Raw genomic sequence first — 18988 nt, 5'->3', positions numbered from 1 at the left:
TTTTTACGGATATTTTTCTTGTGTTTTACTGAACTGAAAGGAAATTTTAAACGTTAATTTTACTTGAAATCTTCTTCATAATATATTAATGTCCCTAGATTTGTAATACGAAGAGCTCTAGAAAAAATATAATTTTAACCAAGTATTCATCTTATATATAAAATTGAAAGTAATCTTGTGTAGAATTGAATTACGGGAAAACAGCTGAACCGTTCAAGTGAATTTTGGGATATAGTTCTTACCTACTTCTAACTGGGTATTTATCATGCCATTTTGATAAATAGGCGTATCTTGTGGGTTTACTCGGGGTATTTCCGTTTCCTCCCACTTTCTCATTCCACCACTTTTTTCATAATCATTTACTCGCTTTAATCATCGTCTCCCTTAGCCTAAAGGGCGTAATCATGGGACGTTAAACTATATTTCATTCCATTTTCATTTTGAGAATCCTAAAGGGAAGCTTTTTTTAAAAAAAATATATATTTTCCATAAACATATACTTCCCGTCCGAAGAACGGGCATTTCTCTTAGTAATATATAAAATAATGCACTATTATCATCCCGTTTTCTTTGTGCTAAAGTTCAAATTTCTTCTTGGAATATTTCAGTTACTACAGCTTGCTAATAATAATAATAATAATAATAATAATAATAATAATAATAATAATAATAATAATAATAATAATAATAATAATAATAATAATAATAATTTCAATATGGAAATCGATTTAAAAATTTCTTTATACTATATTAATGTGTTAACATAGTATATGGTAATAGTCTGTTCTGTTAATATGCTCATCTTTTGTGTACGAGATTCCCAGATTCTCTACTATTGGCAACGTATAACAGTAAGCAAATGCATTCTGTGCCTTCATCATGTTTCGCATTTATCTAATCAGACAGCTCCAGTGTGTTTTTATGTCATAAATAAAAACAGGGCTTTCTACATCGATGTCTTTATACGTATATATCCTATAATGTCAGATTATATAATGTCAGACATGTCATCAAAGACATACCTACTGTATATATATGTCATTTATATCTTACACCTTACCTAAGGCGAAGAATTTCTTAAAGTTCTCACTTTGAAAAGATTTGAGAAATACTTTGTTACCTTAATTTTTTTTTCACCAGTCTACAGCATTGTCTTTGTTGTTGAACTAGCTGAAATGTCCATTTTTCATAGGGAAAGAATAGGATTTTAGAAAATATTTGAATGGAATGTTTGAATCCCTTCTCCCTTAGGATACGTTTCTGAATTGAAATTAAATGATAAAAACCCAGATCGACTCAGATAGTAACTGTGTTTTTAAAAAAGAGAGTAATTACAAACAGGTTAACCGTTTCCTAATTTTCGCGGTTTTATAAATACAAAATGGGAAACTAAAATACTAGGGGAAAATACCTCTTTCTCTCTCTCAGAAATGGAGTTTTCGGAAACGCTGGAACACGTGTTCAATTATTTTTGATGAGGAATTTCTATATCGACTTTCATCTAGAGCTCCCTTGTGGCTAAGCGGTTAGCGTACGTGCTTTGGCGTGGGAGACCAGGATTGTTCAATTCCCGGCGAGAACTTATGTGGTTCGGATTCCACGTTAATCTAGAAGCCGCGGTGGTTCAGTGGTAGAGCGTTCGCCTCTGGTGCGTGGGGTCCCTAGTACAATCCCAGCTCGCGACAAGTGGACTTTGTGGTGGACAAACACCGTGTTCGTGGGTTTTCTCGGGGTTCTCCCGTCTCCTCCCACTTTCTTCGTTCCACCATTTCATTAATTTCTCATCACCATCGTCTTCTTTAGCCTACACCGGCTAACCGTGGGATGTAAAAAAAAACTCAAAGATTTCATTTCATTGTCCCACGTTATGCTGTAGGTCCACGCTACTGAAAGGAACGCTAAACGAAAAATCAAATCAGATCAAATATCGAGTTTCGTCTGCTCAACTGCGTGGACTTAAAAGATGCTCTATTTTTGCCATAAAGTTTTAAGCTTAAATTCCCTCTTTAAGAGACACATCCTAATCAAAATGGCATCACAAAAAACCTAATTCAAGGTAGGTACTACATTTTAAAATTCATCTCAAACGGTGGGGATTTTTATAGTGGACAAACATACAAATATAGTACATTCAGCTTTTAAGAACATGAAAGTACAGTAGGTTTGGTGATAATTCCGCTAATGAAGAACTTAAATAGTGTGTATGAATTGGAAATTATAACGATTTTTGAACACTATATAATCCATTCCATATTACCATCTTTGTCCCTTGAATGTAAATTCCGTTTAAGATAGAAATGTCTCTGAACCAGTTTGTGTATTATGAACGCGATTGACATTGTTAAAAATTTTATATCTCACATAACAACTTATTGCCAAAATCTTTTCTATACTTACCACCTATGAAAAAAAGAAAAGTTTCGTATGTAGTGAAGGATAGTGATTTAACGGGAAAAAATGATAAAATTTGTTACCAATATTTTATTTTAAGAGAAATGTTTACAATAAAAATGGTGCCTGTACAGGGTGTACCAAAAAGGATTTTACAACTTTGAAAACTCATATTGATTTATTTATTTAGCTTACAGACACGGTTTTGGTATCATTTTGTAGCAAAATATATGAAGTTTCTTTTTAACCTTATATCTAAAAAGGTGCAACGTGGCACACATCCCATCTGAAGTCTCACTTGGTCTACAACGTCTTTAAACATACAGGGACGACCTGAAGATTTGTTGTGTCTTACCGAACATTCAGTTTCAATAAAACTCTTATGCCACTGATAAATAGTAGGCCTACTGAGAGGATCTTTACCATACTTTGTACAAAAATTACGTTGCACAGTTGTCGCAGACTTGGATTCTTCAAACCAAAACATGCAGCTAACACGCTCGGGGCCAGTAAAGGCAGCCATCTTTGCTGCAACTGCCGCTAGCGCTTGTGGCTTGTTTCTGAACTAGTGTACTACGTGAATCGAAACTTGATGTATTTTGCTACAAAATGACACCAAAACCATGTCTGTAAGATAAATGAATCAATCAATCAATATAAGTTTCCAAAGTTGTGAAGTCTATTGGTAACTTCGTTGCCTATATATGTTATGAACAATGTTATGCTGTTAACTCCAATTGGCTTAACCTTTTCATAAATCAAGGGACATTAAAACTATTATGAAGAAGAAATCAGCGAAGTTAGGAGTTTAAAATTCCACTCTTTATATTAGGGCGCAATGGCTCAATAATACAGCGTTCACGTCTGGCGCAACGGGTTCCTGGTTCGGTCTCAGACCACATGAGTTTATGGTGGACAATATCGATCATGTTCAGGTTTTCCCGAGGCTTTTCCGTTTTCTTTTCAATTCTAGTTCCGCCATTTTTTAAAAAAATAATTATTCAATTTCATGAATCATCCGTCTCCTATATCCAAAGAGGAAGAACCATTGGATATTAAAGATTCCATCTCATTTCCCAATCGTTTTCAATAGGTAAACAAATAAGAAGAATACTTTTGCATGAAATTAACCAATGAAAATACTTACAGAATTTTAGCTTTCAACTTGAATTGTTGATCGGTTTCGAAAACGGTTCACCAGCAACTTTTGTTAGACAAAATTGTGGCAATATGTTGGGAACTTGTGGACGTTAAGAATAGTACTAAGTTACAGAGATTTCAATTAATTGGAAAAATTACAAACTAATACCACGAGTAAAAAGTTACATATTGATTCCATATCACTTGTAATATTTCGAATAATTCTGATGTATCATTAATGGATTCTCAAGGGATGTTCGTTTCTCTCATAAAATGATACTAGTAATCAGATGAATATTATTCGCTCCATTTTAATCGAATATTTTGATTTTTAACTGTCTCGTGAGTATATGATTAACGTACGCATCATCGGAGCAGCAGATGGGGGTTCGGTTCCTGGTGGTCTGCTCATTTGATTCGGATCCCACGTTAACCTGTAGGTCCACGTCTCACATAACCTCAGCGCTGAAAAAAAAAGTTGAACTTCAATAAACTCCAGTCTCCATTTTTCGCAATACTAGTATTGAAGCACTATCAGACATAAAAAAAAAATATATCCTACCCTTATGATAGGTAATTTATCCTATCGTCTGTAACAAAAAGAATCGTGTATGATGCATTTCGTACCTATTTAGCAATTACTGGCCACAAGAAACGTAATTGCTTTTTTCTTTGTTATTGGCAACGTATAAGAGCAATTACTGAATGCTTCTTATTCTAGTTTCGAAACTACATTTAACTTAAATACAAAACACATTTGAACAAAGCAAACATTATTGTTACTACTCTGTGTTACAACTTTGCCAATATATCATAATGTGTCTGATAAAGGCAAAATTATACGAAATTGCCAAAATAAATGTTTACTTCGGTCAGATTTTATTTCTATGTAAGTTGTAACAGTAACAAATCTATTCTGAACTCATAAAAATGTTCCTCTGATGCTAGGTACTTAAAAAAATGATCCCAAGTTTTGTATTTCTCGACTGTATTTTTTGTTCTGTAAGCATTATAGTCAACCCCTTATTCACTTTCGGACAAAAAAAAAAAAAAAAAAAAAAAAAAAAAAAAAAAAAAAAAAAAAAATAGAGAAATTAAACAAAATGAAATCTACGATTTAACGTCCAGCGGTTACAGCATGTATGCTAAATGTAAGTGAATGATCATAAAATATTTGATGGCATGAATATATTACGAGAAAACGGAAGGATTTCGAGACAACTCACACGTACAGTCCACCAAAAGCTTACATTGATTTGGGATCGTACCAGGATCTTTTCTCTAGAAAGAAAATCTCTTTATCAATCACTCCTTATTGAATGGTATTTAATAATAATAATAATAATAATAATAATAATAATAATAATAATAATAATAAGTAAATAAGGATTAAATAAGGCGAGATCTTATTTACATTACTACTTAATTACAATTATTTTTACTTTTTAAAAATATTTCTATTTCATTTTATTTTATTTTTTAAATATTACAAAATCTCTTCGCAAAGCATTACAATTTATTATAACCATGTTTGAGTTTCTTATGAAACTGTTTTGAGACTCATACGAGCTTTTCCATTATCCACGTGGTTAATATATTTGTCTTTTGTGCGTGGGATTCCCAGATTTGATTTCCGGCGGGAGTCAATTTTCATTAGTATATATTAGTACATCGTGAAATGTAGAGTTAAAAATAAATAAATAAATAATGGAAGTCAGACTGAAAACTAATACTAATTGTAATTATATTTCTATTTTGATTATAAACTTTATTCTGGACAGGCAAATATTAGATAACCAAATTTAAAACCGCAAAATTATAAAGGAATTTAATTATCATAATTTCGGAGTTCTAAATTTCAGTATAAAGTTCTTCAACCGGTATGATGAAAGAATTAGAATTATTTTTGTTATTTATCATCGAACAAATGACATTAAGATAGGATTTTCTCCAACAGAAATCACTGTAACAAATATTACACTGTAACAGAAATCACTGTAACAAATTTACTGCGCGAAGTAGCTCAAGTGGTAGAGCGTTGTCTTCGTACTCGGGAGGTCGTGGGTTCGATTCCCGCTGCCGACTACCCTGACTGGGGTTTTCCAGGGTTTTCCTCAGCCCTACCATTCAAATACCGGGATAGTACCTACTAAACAGGCCCTGGCCGATACCTTCCCAATTCTTTTCTATTGTTATTGTTGTTGTTAGATATCCAGTATAAAATGATCTCTGAGCTGTATCTGATGATTGTTAAATAAATAAATAAATAAATATTAATGGAACTAGAGATCAATGGAAGATCTGAGTTAAAAATCTGGTTTACTTCCAGATATATTTGAAGAAAAGAAATCACACATTTTCTAAATAAAAATAACCACAATACTCCTTTTAAATATCACTATTTTTAAAAAATATATATCCTATAAAACTATCTCAAGATTATTTTTTAAAAAGATACATTTTTTTAAAAAAAAGATACACTTTTTTTTTTTTTTAATCTTGCGGCTCAACCCCAAGACACTACAATTTACAGACCAAATACTCAACTAAAACTTATCTCCAGAAGCATGGGATAAAATAAAATATATTTTTTAAAAATATTTTTATACTAAAGATTTTACAATTTTAAATATATTTTATATTCCATAAAATTAATATAAAACAAATCTTCTGCACGAAAATACTAAATAAATTATTCTCAAATTGCAAGATATAACAGACTAATATGTCTGAGATACACTTCGTATGTTTGATGATACTACTAACACGCATTTTTTTATAAAAGGTATGCACATTTAAATCACTCTGATTGACATGGTGGTGATCATGTAAAAAATCCTTCTTTCTTTTAAAACCCAAAATCATCCCATTTTAAAATCCTACTTTTAGAGAAATTAACATGGACGGACAGAATGTATTTAGGAGGACAAAAAAAAATCTTCTAAAAGTAAACGGTAGATGTTCACTTTTCTTGTAGAGTCATTACATATGGTGCAGGTATTGTCCTAGGGGTAGAAGGTGCTGTCTTAACAGTAGTGGGATCTGTTGTTAAATATCTTTTCTACATTTTTTCTAAATTAGACTATCAATTTACACAAAAAATAGTATCTTAAAAAAAAATTGTAGTAGTTTGGAATGGAGCATGTTGGCACTTGCACTTCGATACTAAAAAATCTCACTCACTCACACCTTTTTGGTTTTAAAAAAATAATTTTAGTTACATTTTATCTAGTTTTTATTTAATAAAAGTTTTCACTATCTTTTTCTATTTAAAATAGCAAAAAAAAGTACATAAATTTCGTAATATAAATATCTATAATTCTATCTTTTTAAGCACACTTTCATTTGATGTACACAGTAAAAGTAACTTTATGTTGCACAGTAATTTCTTTTTAGATCAATTTTTAAGCACAAAAAATTAAATTTAAAAAACAAATTTATAATAAATAAGAAACAAAAGAAGAAAGAAAACTAGAATTCACTCGAAAGATTCAGCATAATAACATTTATTTAGAGCCTTCACCATTGAAGACAAAATATTCTGAAATTGTTGTTTTTTATCTATTTTTTTGACAACAGATTCCCTGGACGGACGCACCTTGGACAGGGGCAATCGCCGCAGCCGACAATTATAAAAATCCCTCCTGATTTGGGGATTTCCTGGTCACCACCTCCCGCGCCACCTGATTCAACCAATGGCGCCGTCTTTCCCCGAACCCATCAGAATAGTCAAGGATTTTCCGCTCAACAACAGGGTTCAAACACGTTCTTACGATCCCAAGAACGACAACAATCGACAACACGCCGTCCACTCGAGTTTCCTACTTTAGACGACTTTCTCGACTTTGCTAATTCGTATTTTAGGAATTCTGACGTAAAATCTCCTAGAGCAACGACTCCTAATCCCTTGTTTTCCTCACCTGTAGTTAATACTTCATCGAATACCGAAGGCCGTACGTTTCATCCTTCACAGTCCCGACCAATTCAGACATCATTAGCAACTTCAATTCCTCGTCTACCAAACAGAGAATTTGAAAGACCTCGTCTTCAGACCTCAGTACCTGATGATCATGATCCATTTAGGTTTTATGGAAATCCATATTCGCCTTTCCTTTCGTCATATGATAACAAAGGTAGATTTAGGGAAAGTTTTCAACAAAATTCTGGGCCTTTCCCTAAAGGAGTCACGAGCTCAAACTTCCCTTATAATAGTCATAGATTTCTTCCTTCTAACATCCCCCCTTCAATTACTCCTCGTCCATTTGAGCTTCCTCATTTTGGGGATAACAAAGATGATGGTTTCAAGCCAATTACACGAGCGCCACCTACCACAGAGAAACCATCTACTGGCTTTACTAATTTTTTCACTAACACCCAACCAGATACTACGCCGCCTCCGTTTGCCCGTGGGCCTGTTCATGGTCCAACTAGAATTTTAGATTATCCAATACAATCTTTTCATCATCATCGTCAACAGCATCATCGTGATGAGAATCGTGACGAAGACAATCAAGATGATAGTGGTGATGATGTGAACTATACAACATTTACATTTCCCGTACCTCGACCTGCTCCCACAGCCCCGTCTCAAAAACAGGAGCCTAATTATAATAACCAGGCAATACGACATGGTGCTGGTGATAGACCTTTTAGACCTATTGATGGTCCACAACGTTTTAAGATTCCCTCCGTAACGGAGGATAACTCACAGAGATATACTTTCCCTATTACAGAAGAACCGGCATTCACTACAATTTCTGATGAAAGGGAAAATCGTCTTAAAGGATATCTCAAGAATCCTTTCCTTCGATCTCATATTGCAAAAACTCTTGAGTCTACTCGTAGACCTGAAGTACCTGAACAACCTTTGCGAACTACTACTCTAGAGGATTTTCAAGAATCTGATATTAATGTTTTGCATCCTACACAATCGCTACCACCCGAAGCTTTAGATCCAGCGTATAAGGATCATAGAGCATATCAACCGCATAGACCATTGATACAAAACCAATTTAGAAACAATTATCAAACTCTTTCGCCCTACTTACGACCTCATCAAAGACCAAAGGAGTTCACGGACGATACACCAACAACTCCTGTTTATGTACCTGATATCCAACATTATAACCATCCTCAGGAGCCTGCGGAAAAACCGAGTTTGTATCAATATTCTGAAAACGAAGAAAATACAGATCGCCCAGGATATGATCAAGTCAATGTTCAATTATCCTCTGGAAGACTTCCTTCATCCAACTTCGAGGATGAAGATGATGAAACAACTTTCATAACTCCTAGTGACAAACCGACAACTTCGCGTCCACAAAAAGTGACTACTCCGACGACTACAACCACTACACAAGAAGTTACTTCACGACATCCAGTCAGAATAAGGCGTCCTCATCGTCGACGACCGTACGTTCGTACGCGTCCACCACAGACAACGACAGAGGACATCCGCGAGAATAAGATCCGAACTAGTCCCCCTCTTACAGCTACAACATACAGAAGAAAATTACCAACCACACCTCTCCCGCGACGGCGTCCTGTGGCCAAGACTACTTCCTCATCTACCGCAAAACCTAGTACCACTCTTAAACCTCGACCTGAACCAACCGACCATGTTGAACTCGACGAAGGACGCCCTAAACTTGCTGTTCGATTGAACAGAGGACGTAATCCTAGCAAGGTGACGTCAACTACAACGCCTCCTGAATCCAGCTCGAAATCTGCCAGGTATCAAATCGACTATATACAACTCTTTCTTCATCTTTCTTCTTTCTCTTATTCATCTTTCTTCTTTCTCTTCTTCATCTTTCTAAGTATCTTATATCTGAGTGCGTGTGAGAATGAGAGATTTCTTCAAACTATCAGCATTATTTTTCACATTTCTTACACACCACTCTACTTTTTCACTTCATACCACTATCAGGTAAGTAGAACTTGCATCCTATTTTCCGTTAGGAAGTAATCAAACAGCACATATTCTGTACGAAGTTTCTGAAGAAATAACTTTACATAACTGTATAATAGAATATTTATTGTGTCCAATATTGTACAGTTATGTTCAAAAGCAATTTGTGTGAATTTGTATACTTATTTGTTGAGCTCAGAGATGCTAAACTGTTAATACGTTCTTTGTACATTGTGTTCACCTGTAAAACTCGAAGGCCAGAGAACTGGTGGTCCAAATTTCGCACATTGATAAAGAACATTCATATTTTGACTAATAAGTCATCTCTTATTAATGGAGTCACTGATGAATAGTAACTACAAAACTATACTATTCTATTATTATTAAAATTTAGATTTGCCATTGTTTCTTATTGCAATCGATGACTATACGATTAGATTGGAAAACAGAGTTGAGGAAGTTAAATAAAAAACGATAATAACGATATTTCTTACTCGTTTACTTTGCAATTGTGTTTAGATATTGCTCGCAAAATACACTTGCAACTTTACTTGATGAAGTAGGTATATTCGGTGCTGGCACTTCAGCAGCCATACTAGCATAAACTTCACTTTTGCTTCATGAAGTGCGTATATCCAATACTGGTATTTCCACAGCTATACTGGCATAAACTTCACCTATGCTTCATGAAGTGGGTAAACTGGTACTGGTATTTCAACAGCCATACTGGCATAAACTTCACCTTTGCTTTGTGAAGTGTATGTTCAGCACTGGTATTTCAACAGCCATACTAGCATAAAGTTCACCTTTCACTTAGCTCAATTATGCATCTTACATACCATTACCTAGTAAATAAAATTACATCCAGAGATTCCATGAGCGGTTTTTTTTTTTTTTTTTTTTTTTTTTTAAACAAGGCTACAGATGAAACATCGATGCTTATGCCATTCAGAAACAACGAAATATAGTAATTAACTGTTTTTGAACGTGACTGTACAATGAAATCTCTATTATTATACTTTTATGATGTTACTTTAATGGAATGTCCAATGCAATATTCTTTCTTAATAAATCTTAATGTCATTTCAAGAGCAGCACATGAAAGTATTACTCGAGTTATTGCCAATTTTTTTTTTTTTAATGTAGATATATTTGTCTATTTCTATGTGTTACTGTTAATCTGAAACTTAAATTTATTTATACAATAAACGTACTACCTGAAGTTATTAATAATACGGTATATTGTAATCTCACTGCAGATATGGTGTCACATTATTAGATAGTCATGTTTATGATAATGAGTTCGATTTTTATAATATTATAACTTTTAAGAACATTTTTTCTTTGTTGAATACCGCCTCTTAGAAGTATATTCCGTATTGATAATTTCCTTTTCCTTAAAATTTATTTTTCCCCTATGTTGCAACTGTAGAATATATATATATATATATATATATATATATAAAAGGAAATAACTTCAAATATTTAATATTTGATATTAGGGAATTGATTTGATTGTTGCAGTAACATTTGGTGAGTGAAGTTGAATATAACAAAATGTTCATTCATGTACAAATGTGTTATCATGGAATAGCTAATAATCTTATGAGTGACTTGGGCTAGAATTGATATTTAGATATTCAACATTATTTTAAATTCACAAAACAATATTACTTTATTGATAAAACAGTTTATTATATCTTTTTTTTAAGAAAAATCTCAAACAAGACTTAATTTCTTTGCCTGCTATTCGTGTTCCTATATAAAAGTCACAGAAATTTCGCACATGTGCAAGAATTCAATGGAAAACTAAAATATTTTTCATAAATATACAACTTAAATTTTATACATAATATATTGTTATGTCAGGAAAAAGCTACTGCGATTCCAAATCAAGGTATCTAGAACTTTATTCATTTAGAGATATGCTATTGATATATATTGGATCAACATTAACAGTATGGTAAATATCGAATTTAGAAGTTCATATAGCATAAGTCAAACAGAAATAGTTCTTCACTCACTGTAACTCAAGTAGGCAAGATATAATGCGGATTAAATACTGTATTAATAAAACACAACGAGCCAAAGTACTAAATATATATTAATAACCCTTGTGTAAAAGTTTCGGTAAGGTAACATCGCCTTCATCAGTCATTATCTAGATAACATGTCCGATGAAGGGGTTGGTACCTTGCCGAAACAGTTATACAAGGGTTACTAATATATATTTATTGTTTTGGTCAGTTTTGTCCAAATGTTCCCAAAGCTATAATGAAAATTATAAAAGGATTAAAAATATAAATGGATATTTCTTGAATTTTTCTTAAAAACACACTGAAAAATCGGTACATAATATGTACTTAATAATTTTAGAAAATTAGTATTTCTATCTGAATTAATTTCAATGAATGTATATCGTAGCATATAACCACTAATATTTTACTCTTAACGTAACCAAAGTTTAATGACTACTGACTATTTCAAATGCAATTACAAACACAACAATAAGCCAAAAATATTAGAAAAATAGTTAATTGTAATCTATTTATCTATATAATTCTTCAACGAACTAGATATTGTAGAAATAATACTTAGTCATAGTCTTAGTGAGAGGTATTTTAGGAAATATAACAACAATTGATATCAGCAAAAGTTCTTGCTACAAAGTAATACTGAATCAGTAATCACCTTAAGTGAGATCATAGTTTAGTAGAGATATTTTTTCTGCCCTCTGTTTATGGATTATAATATATGCAACGAATTAAGTTTTGCACATGAATTGATGATGTTTCAGAAGGCGTAAATTTGTAATAGAAAATGGATATGGAAACTCCGAAAGGAAATTAGAAAGAAACGTAAGAACATGCAAGAGTTTGAAAATTAAACTTTCTGAAGACTTCTCATCTTAAGACAGAAGAAGATAGATTATGGACCTCATTTTATTTTGTCAAATTGACAAGCTGAAGTTATTTTATCTATAGTCACGAATCTGAGATTTCAGAAACCCTAATGGATAGTAAATTAATGACATTGAATCCAACGTCTGCAGTAGAAGAAAGAAGAGCACATATAATATACACGAATTTCAGCAGAAGAATCTATCCAACACTTGCATGAATACATGCTACGATTTGATATCGTTTAATCTTCCTTGATTTATACATTAGTTTAACTAGTCGTCAGAGCAAGACCTGGTACGAAAAGAAATCATCTTTACATACGGAAAATATAAAACATGTGAACGCGTACTGCTATATGCTTTTCTATACATCAATACAGTAGACTCCCTAAAACTCGACACTTGATAACCCAGCAGTCCGGGTAGCTCGGCCACACCCTGACAGGGCGAAAAAACCCCACGCGCAGACCCGTTCAAGGTCATTGACTGCGTGCGTGCTAAAAGGTAGCTAGTTTTTGCAAAGTCGGCTAGTTAATTTTCATCATAGACAGCTTTATGCCTTAATAAAGTATTTTTTATAAGGTCTGTCTTATCAGGTAAATTACTGTACAATGTGTATTCATTAATTTTCATTTTCATGTATAGTAAGGGCTCTATGCTTTCATAAAGTACGTACTTCTCCTTTGTTGAAGGGTAATTGAGAACCTTATTGTCTGTTGTACTCTCAAGCAACCAAAACATACAAATACAGTACTGTATTTTCTGAGGAAACACTTGTACTTATTCTTTTTTAACCCCATTCCCGATAACCCGGCATTTTTCGGGAACTCGGCCACATTAGACCAAGTTTTCGGGATTCTACTGTATGTAATTTTGAGCCTTTGCGTTTACTGTTATTATTTATTTTTTTATTAATACTTTTTATTATAACTTTTGCATCTAATCTATATATTATTAATAGATAATATTGTAGAAACATTTATTCTTATATACTGTAGTTTCTGATTTTTGTATCTCAATTAAAAAAAAAAAATTAGAAAATTAACAAAAAAAAGTTTCGTACTGTTTGAAACTTAAATATAACTAGTTCTGTTACAATAAAATGTGTTCTATTACAATATATATATATTAGCCGCGTACATTAAGAGAAATTGTCTGGCTTAAAAGGAAAAAAAAAAGTTCACCACAATTATATATATTTTAAAGATAAATCTTTAAGAAGTACACCACAGGTATTGGTATGTACAAAGAGTTGTGTTTACTTTACTTTCTTCCGTTGTATGTATTCTAATAGAAAAGTAATAAAAATTGTTACCTGCGTTCTCTTACTACATGTCTTATTAAGAGCCTGACATACTAAAAATAATACAAAATTTAACCATTTTTCTTTTGCTTGTTTCTCCTAAGTGAAAGAAGATCATGAAATGCAACTTACCTCAATCATAGATAATGTTATTCTACAATATGAATCTGAAGAATTTTCAGTGTTGCCATCCACAGAAATTACAGTGTTGCCAGAATAACATTTCCCCCAAAGTCTAAGTTTAGGTAGCGACTAGAGGAACGAACTCAACTGCATTTGATTACGTATCATGTTGTTTTGTTATCCTGTGAATTACTTTTTAAAATAATAGTTGTAGGTTAGTTTGTAATAAACAAAATAATTTTAACATACAGTTATTAAAATCAAATAATAGTGTTATGCAAAAAGTAGTTCACAGAATACCAAAACAACATAATACGTATCAAATGTAGTTGAGCTCATTCCTCTAGTCGTTGCCTTAACTTAGATTTTTCGGGAAATGTTATCCTGGCAGTTCTGTAATTTCTATGGATGGCAAACTGAAAATTCTTCAGGTTCATATTTTCTGTTGTAGAATAACATTACCTATGATTGTGGTAAGTTGCATTTCATTATCTCCTTTCATTTATGAAAAACAAGCAAAATAAAAATGGTTAAATTTTGTTTTATTTTTAGTATGTCAGGCTCTTAGATAACCAATTCATCAATATAAAGTACAATACTTGTAACTACCATGTAGAGGATCTAGATATTAAGATACGCAATTCTTATAACAATGTGTGCAAGAGACTTATTAATGTTTCAAAATTGACCTTTGTATTGTTAAGCATCTAGAAGTATTTTTCACATGCTTAAGTATCAATTATGCTTCGTCATGTTACCTTTGTAATAGTATTACCATGTCATTTATGTTCGACATAACTTCTATCAAGGTAATAATATTAAATTTAAACATCGTTAAGTTTTGATACTGTACGTAATACAAGTGATCGATTTCAAAATCAGGTAAGTTAATCCTATTTATTGATAGCTTTGTTGTTCTAATTTTAACCCGTTATGAAAGGTTATAAGCACTCTAGAACTATAAAAAAATGGCCTACGTGCCATTGTTTGCGCATTAAGTGTCCCTTTGTAAACATATTGCTTATGATTTCCAGGCCGGAACCCAGTCGAGCGCCAGTCTACTCTGAACCAGCAGTACAGGTCAGTGCTACACCAAGTCCTCGTCCAGTTGTGAACCAGTACAACACCTCTCAATTTGGTGGTCAATATGATCCTTACTATGCTCTCTATGATGAAGACGTTGAATTGTATAGAGATGTTGGTAAGTAAAGAAATAAAACAGAAGGTATTTTTCCGTGTTATAATTCATTATCATTACTGAACACTACAGAAGAAATGCTAATATCTAATTCATATTGCTAATAATTTTGGTGTGTTAGGCAGTGAGCAAATTTTGGTGATAACATTTCAAATATATTAATATTCAACTAATTGCTTATGACTAATGACCGGATGTTTACGCATTAAAAACCTGGAAAATAGGCAAGCAAATAATCACTTAAAATTTGAAAATAGGCACTAAAATGAACTCGAAATAATGAAGATAAATACTCAATACAATTAAAAAATAGATTGAAGTCATGGATAATGTTCAAAGAATATAGAAGCATACCTGTTTGTTAACATCTTCTTTTGCTGTATATATAAAAACGAAGCTTGACATGCATTCTATATGTGTATGTATATACACATGTATATACTGTAATGTACCATGCTTGTGTCTACAAACACCTAATATATATATATATATATATATATATATATATATATATATATATACTAATAAAATAAATATATATATATTTATTTATTTATTTTTATTTTTTTATTTATTTTATTTATTCACTTTCCTTTGGCCCCAACGAGCTAATGCTCACATTAAGGGGCAGTACAATCCACTACGTACATACTTCAATAATAATATAACATGACAATATATGTTTGTCATAGACTAAAAGAGACAAATAAAAGAAAGAAAAAAAATAAAGAAACAATAATGGAAATAAAGTACAATTACATATATATATCTATATATATATCTATATATCTATATATCTATCTATCTATATATATATATATATATATATATATATATATATATATATATATATATATATATATATATAAGAAAAGGAAATACATGGTAACTACTAAATACACGGAACAATAATAGAAATTCAAAATATTGCATAAGATGTTAACTTGAATAACAATATATGGAATACATGAACAGAAACTTTTATAGTTATGGATTATTTATGTAATTTACATTAACAATAAATTTAGGGAAATATCATATAGCTGACAGTTATTTACAATGAGCTATAAACTGCTCCCAGTAATGCTGTGTCACCTGTTTCTTAAATATATACTCACTACAACAATTTTTAAGTTTATCTGGAAGGTCATTATACGTTTTGAGTAGACTGTATTTGACACTCTTTGTGCCATAGTTAGTTGAGTTCATTCTTCTTATACGTAGTGCATTCCTACGTCTAGTATTGTGTTCATGAATATCGTTATTTTTTTTGAAGCTTGAGTTTAATGTGTGTCTGAAAATTTATAATTTTGTAGATTAAAATACTTGTTTGAACTTTTGTAATTAAATTTAGTGGTAATATTCCTGAGGTCATGTGCAAACTATTGCTGGAATATCTGGGAGGTAATCCATATATATAATGTGTGTGTCTTTTATTTATATCATACATTTTCCCAGTGAAGGCTTTTTTTGGAAAATGCATAGAATAGGCAACATTAGGCACCAAATCAATTATTTAGGCAGTAAGGGGCGAAATAGGCAAAATAAAATTGATACTATAATTCTCTATATGCACTTTAAAACATTATTTTAGATCATATCTTTAATATTAAAGAATAGGGATTTTGCCTAACATCCGGTCTCTACTAATGACAAAAAGTTTGTTATTGTTACCGACGACAATCATTTTTATACAGGGTGTTTCAAAATGAATATCGTTTTTTTTTAAGGCTTTGTAGTATTTATTACATTTAACGTACAATTACAAGTAATACATCAAATGAAAAAAACGATACAGTTTTTGCCACAAATGTTTAATGTGAGCACAATTCGTCACATAGCACGCATCTAGCTGATAGGTGAGTTCTTCCCAAACCTTGATCAATGTGTTTGGAGTAATTGTTGTAACAACTGCTTCAGTTCTTTCTTAAATTCCTCAATTTTCTTAAAATCCTCCAATCATACGTCACTGGAATTGTTAGTTCATGACTAGCCTTCTGAATTGATTTCTTTGGGCTACGCGTGAATCTCTCACTTTTCAACACGTCCTTCAGTCACTCTTGGTCATCCCGTATTCTTTCCTTTGCACAGACAGCCGATATTTTCAAGTTGATGGTATCATCTACGGATGATATTATGACTTGGTTGATTGCAACTGAACTTAATACCGAAAGCACGTTGCACTGTAACTACAGATTCAGCCTTTGCAAAATATAAAACACAGAAAGCTTTCTGCTCAATAGTTGCCATCTTTGCTACTAGCGCTTTCTAACGGCAAACAGAGGAAACAGTGCATGCTCATGCATGCTTATAAAACTATTTGAGTTGCTCTTTCATTTGATGTGTTGTTTATAATTGTAATAAATAGTGCAATGCCTTAAAACCTCGATATTCATTTTGAAACACCCTGTATTATTCTTCTAGATCTAACAGAAGTTGAGTGAGTGAAGCTCTCATACGTTTGCTTTGCATAAACTGACAAGACAAGACAAGATAAATTGAGAAATGTTGGCCGAAAAACTTTCTATATATATTAGCATTGATTTATTTAAGACCATTTAAAGTAGAATAATCAAACCGTGTCCCGTGCGCGTTGATACATAGTCACATAGTAGATTATTTTGCACCTAGATGGTTATGATTCATCTTGACTTTAAACCTTTATCCTTCAAGTACGGATATGTCCGTATAAAAAGGTAAAGCAAATGATACCAATGATGAATATATGAGCATATTGCAGAGTTTCTAATAACTTATATCTTATAGTTGTGTGGTGATACTTATACATAGGTTGGGAACATTCCTGTGAGATTTTTCTTTAATTTCTGGTACTCGAAGGAGCCATTGATAACACGCGTATGGCTGACTGTTTGTGTGTATATGGACAGGGACGTATGCATGAGTTTATTTCGGGAGGAGTCTAAAGCGTTTCGGGGGGGTCCAAATACAATTTGAGGCTAAATTATATGAAGATTTCTAAAATTGCCCCTAAAAGTAGACTACATTTACAAAAAAAAGTCGGGATTTCGGGGGGCGGACCTCCAGGATCCACCCCTTGAGTACGCCCCTGTGTGCGGATGAACTCATCGAGAATGAAGAAGAACATGACATCGAGAAATCTTTACCAAGTGAGAATGAAACTGCAAGTGAGAAAGATTCTGGAGAGGAGGGACCGAGTGGTTCACAACATGCAGCACTGCAAACATGGGGGCGCGTGGTTTTAGTTTCGGTCAATGAAATATTTTTTTTACTCATCTTCAAACAGGATTGAACATTGAAACTGCAAAATCTTCTACACAAGGTCTTTTAATATATATACCGGTACGTTACAATATATATATATATATATATATATATATATATATATATATATATATATATATATATATATATATATATATATATATATATATATATATATATACGTATTGTAAAGAAATGCTCGTAGTGATAGTGAACTCTGTAAAAAATTTGGTATCCTTGATTTTACTGGGAAACTTAAATCTAGTAAGCAAAACGTTAAGGATGGTAACCGAAAAATCTATCTTATGTATTTACATTAGCAGTTTTTTTTTTTTTTTTTCGTGAGAGGGTCCGGGATGATTTGTAATATATTGACCAAACTTTACAAGTTTATAGGAGTAATAATATAGATGATATATTATGATCAGACCCGTATTTAGGTATTTTACGCCCCTGTGTCCAAGAAAATTTTGCATCTCCCTTTAATTGTTCGTATCCAATATAGGTCTAAGCAATAAACGACCGCATCCGTTTACGTTGACCACCAGCAGGGAGTAGGAGTAGGAAAAACCCAAATGCATGGATTGCGCTAGCAGCCAATGAGCAATACCCTAAGCTCCTAACGCCAGTAGCTTCGTAACTTTAAAGAAAAAATAGAATAGATCTCCCTTAAATTTATCTCATGAACAATATTTCTTTCCCGCATGACATACTATAATCTCGATTTTTTAAAAATATGCTGTCCCTACAACTTTGTCACCCTGGGTCCGGCTTCCT

General features: G+C 32.4%; 1 protein-coding gene across 7 annotated transcripts in view; it reads left to right on the top strand.

Moving 5' to 3' along the window:
* Cda5 (Chitin deacetylase-like 5) overlaps nucleotides 1-18988 on the top strand; it is a 454673-nt gene that overhangs the window by 376158 nt on the left and 59527 nt on the right. For all 7 annotated transcript variants that reach the window (XM_081756025.1, XM_081756024.1, XM_081756027.1 and 4 more), the window contains exons 8-9: nucleotides 7111-9264; nucleotides 14805-14971. In XM_081756025.1, the coding sequence (XP_081612151.1) occupies nucleotides 7111-9264; nucleotides 14805-14971 (2321 nt within the window). The remainder of the gene's footprint in view (nucleotides 1-7110; nucleotides 9265-14804; nucleotides 14972-18988) is intronic.

Source organism: Thermobia domestica, chromosome 4 (genome assembly GCF_964235325.1).
Source record: "Thermobia domestica chromosome 4, izTheDome1.hap1.1, whole genome shotgun sequence".
Classification (NCBI taxonomy): domain Eukaryota; kingdom Metazoa; phylum Arthropoda; class Insecta; order Zygentoma; family Lepismatidae; genus Thermobia; species Thermobia domestica.
The sequence above is the reverse complement of the archived record's forward strand: the minus strand, read 5'-3'. Positions and strand labels throughout refer to the sequence as shown.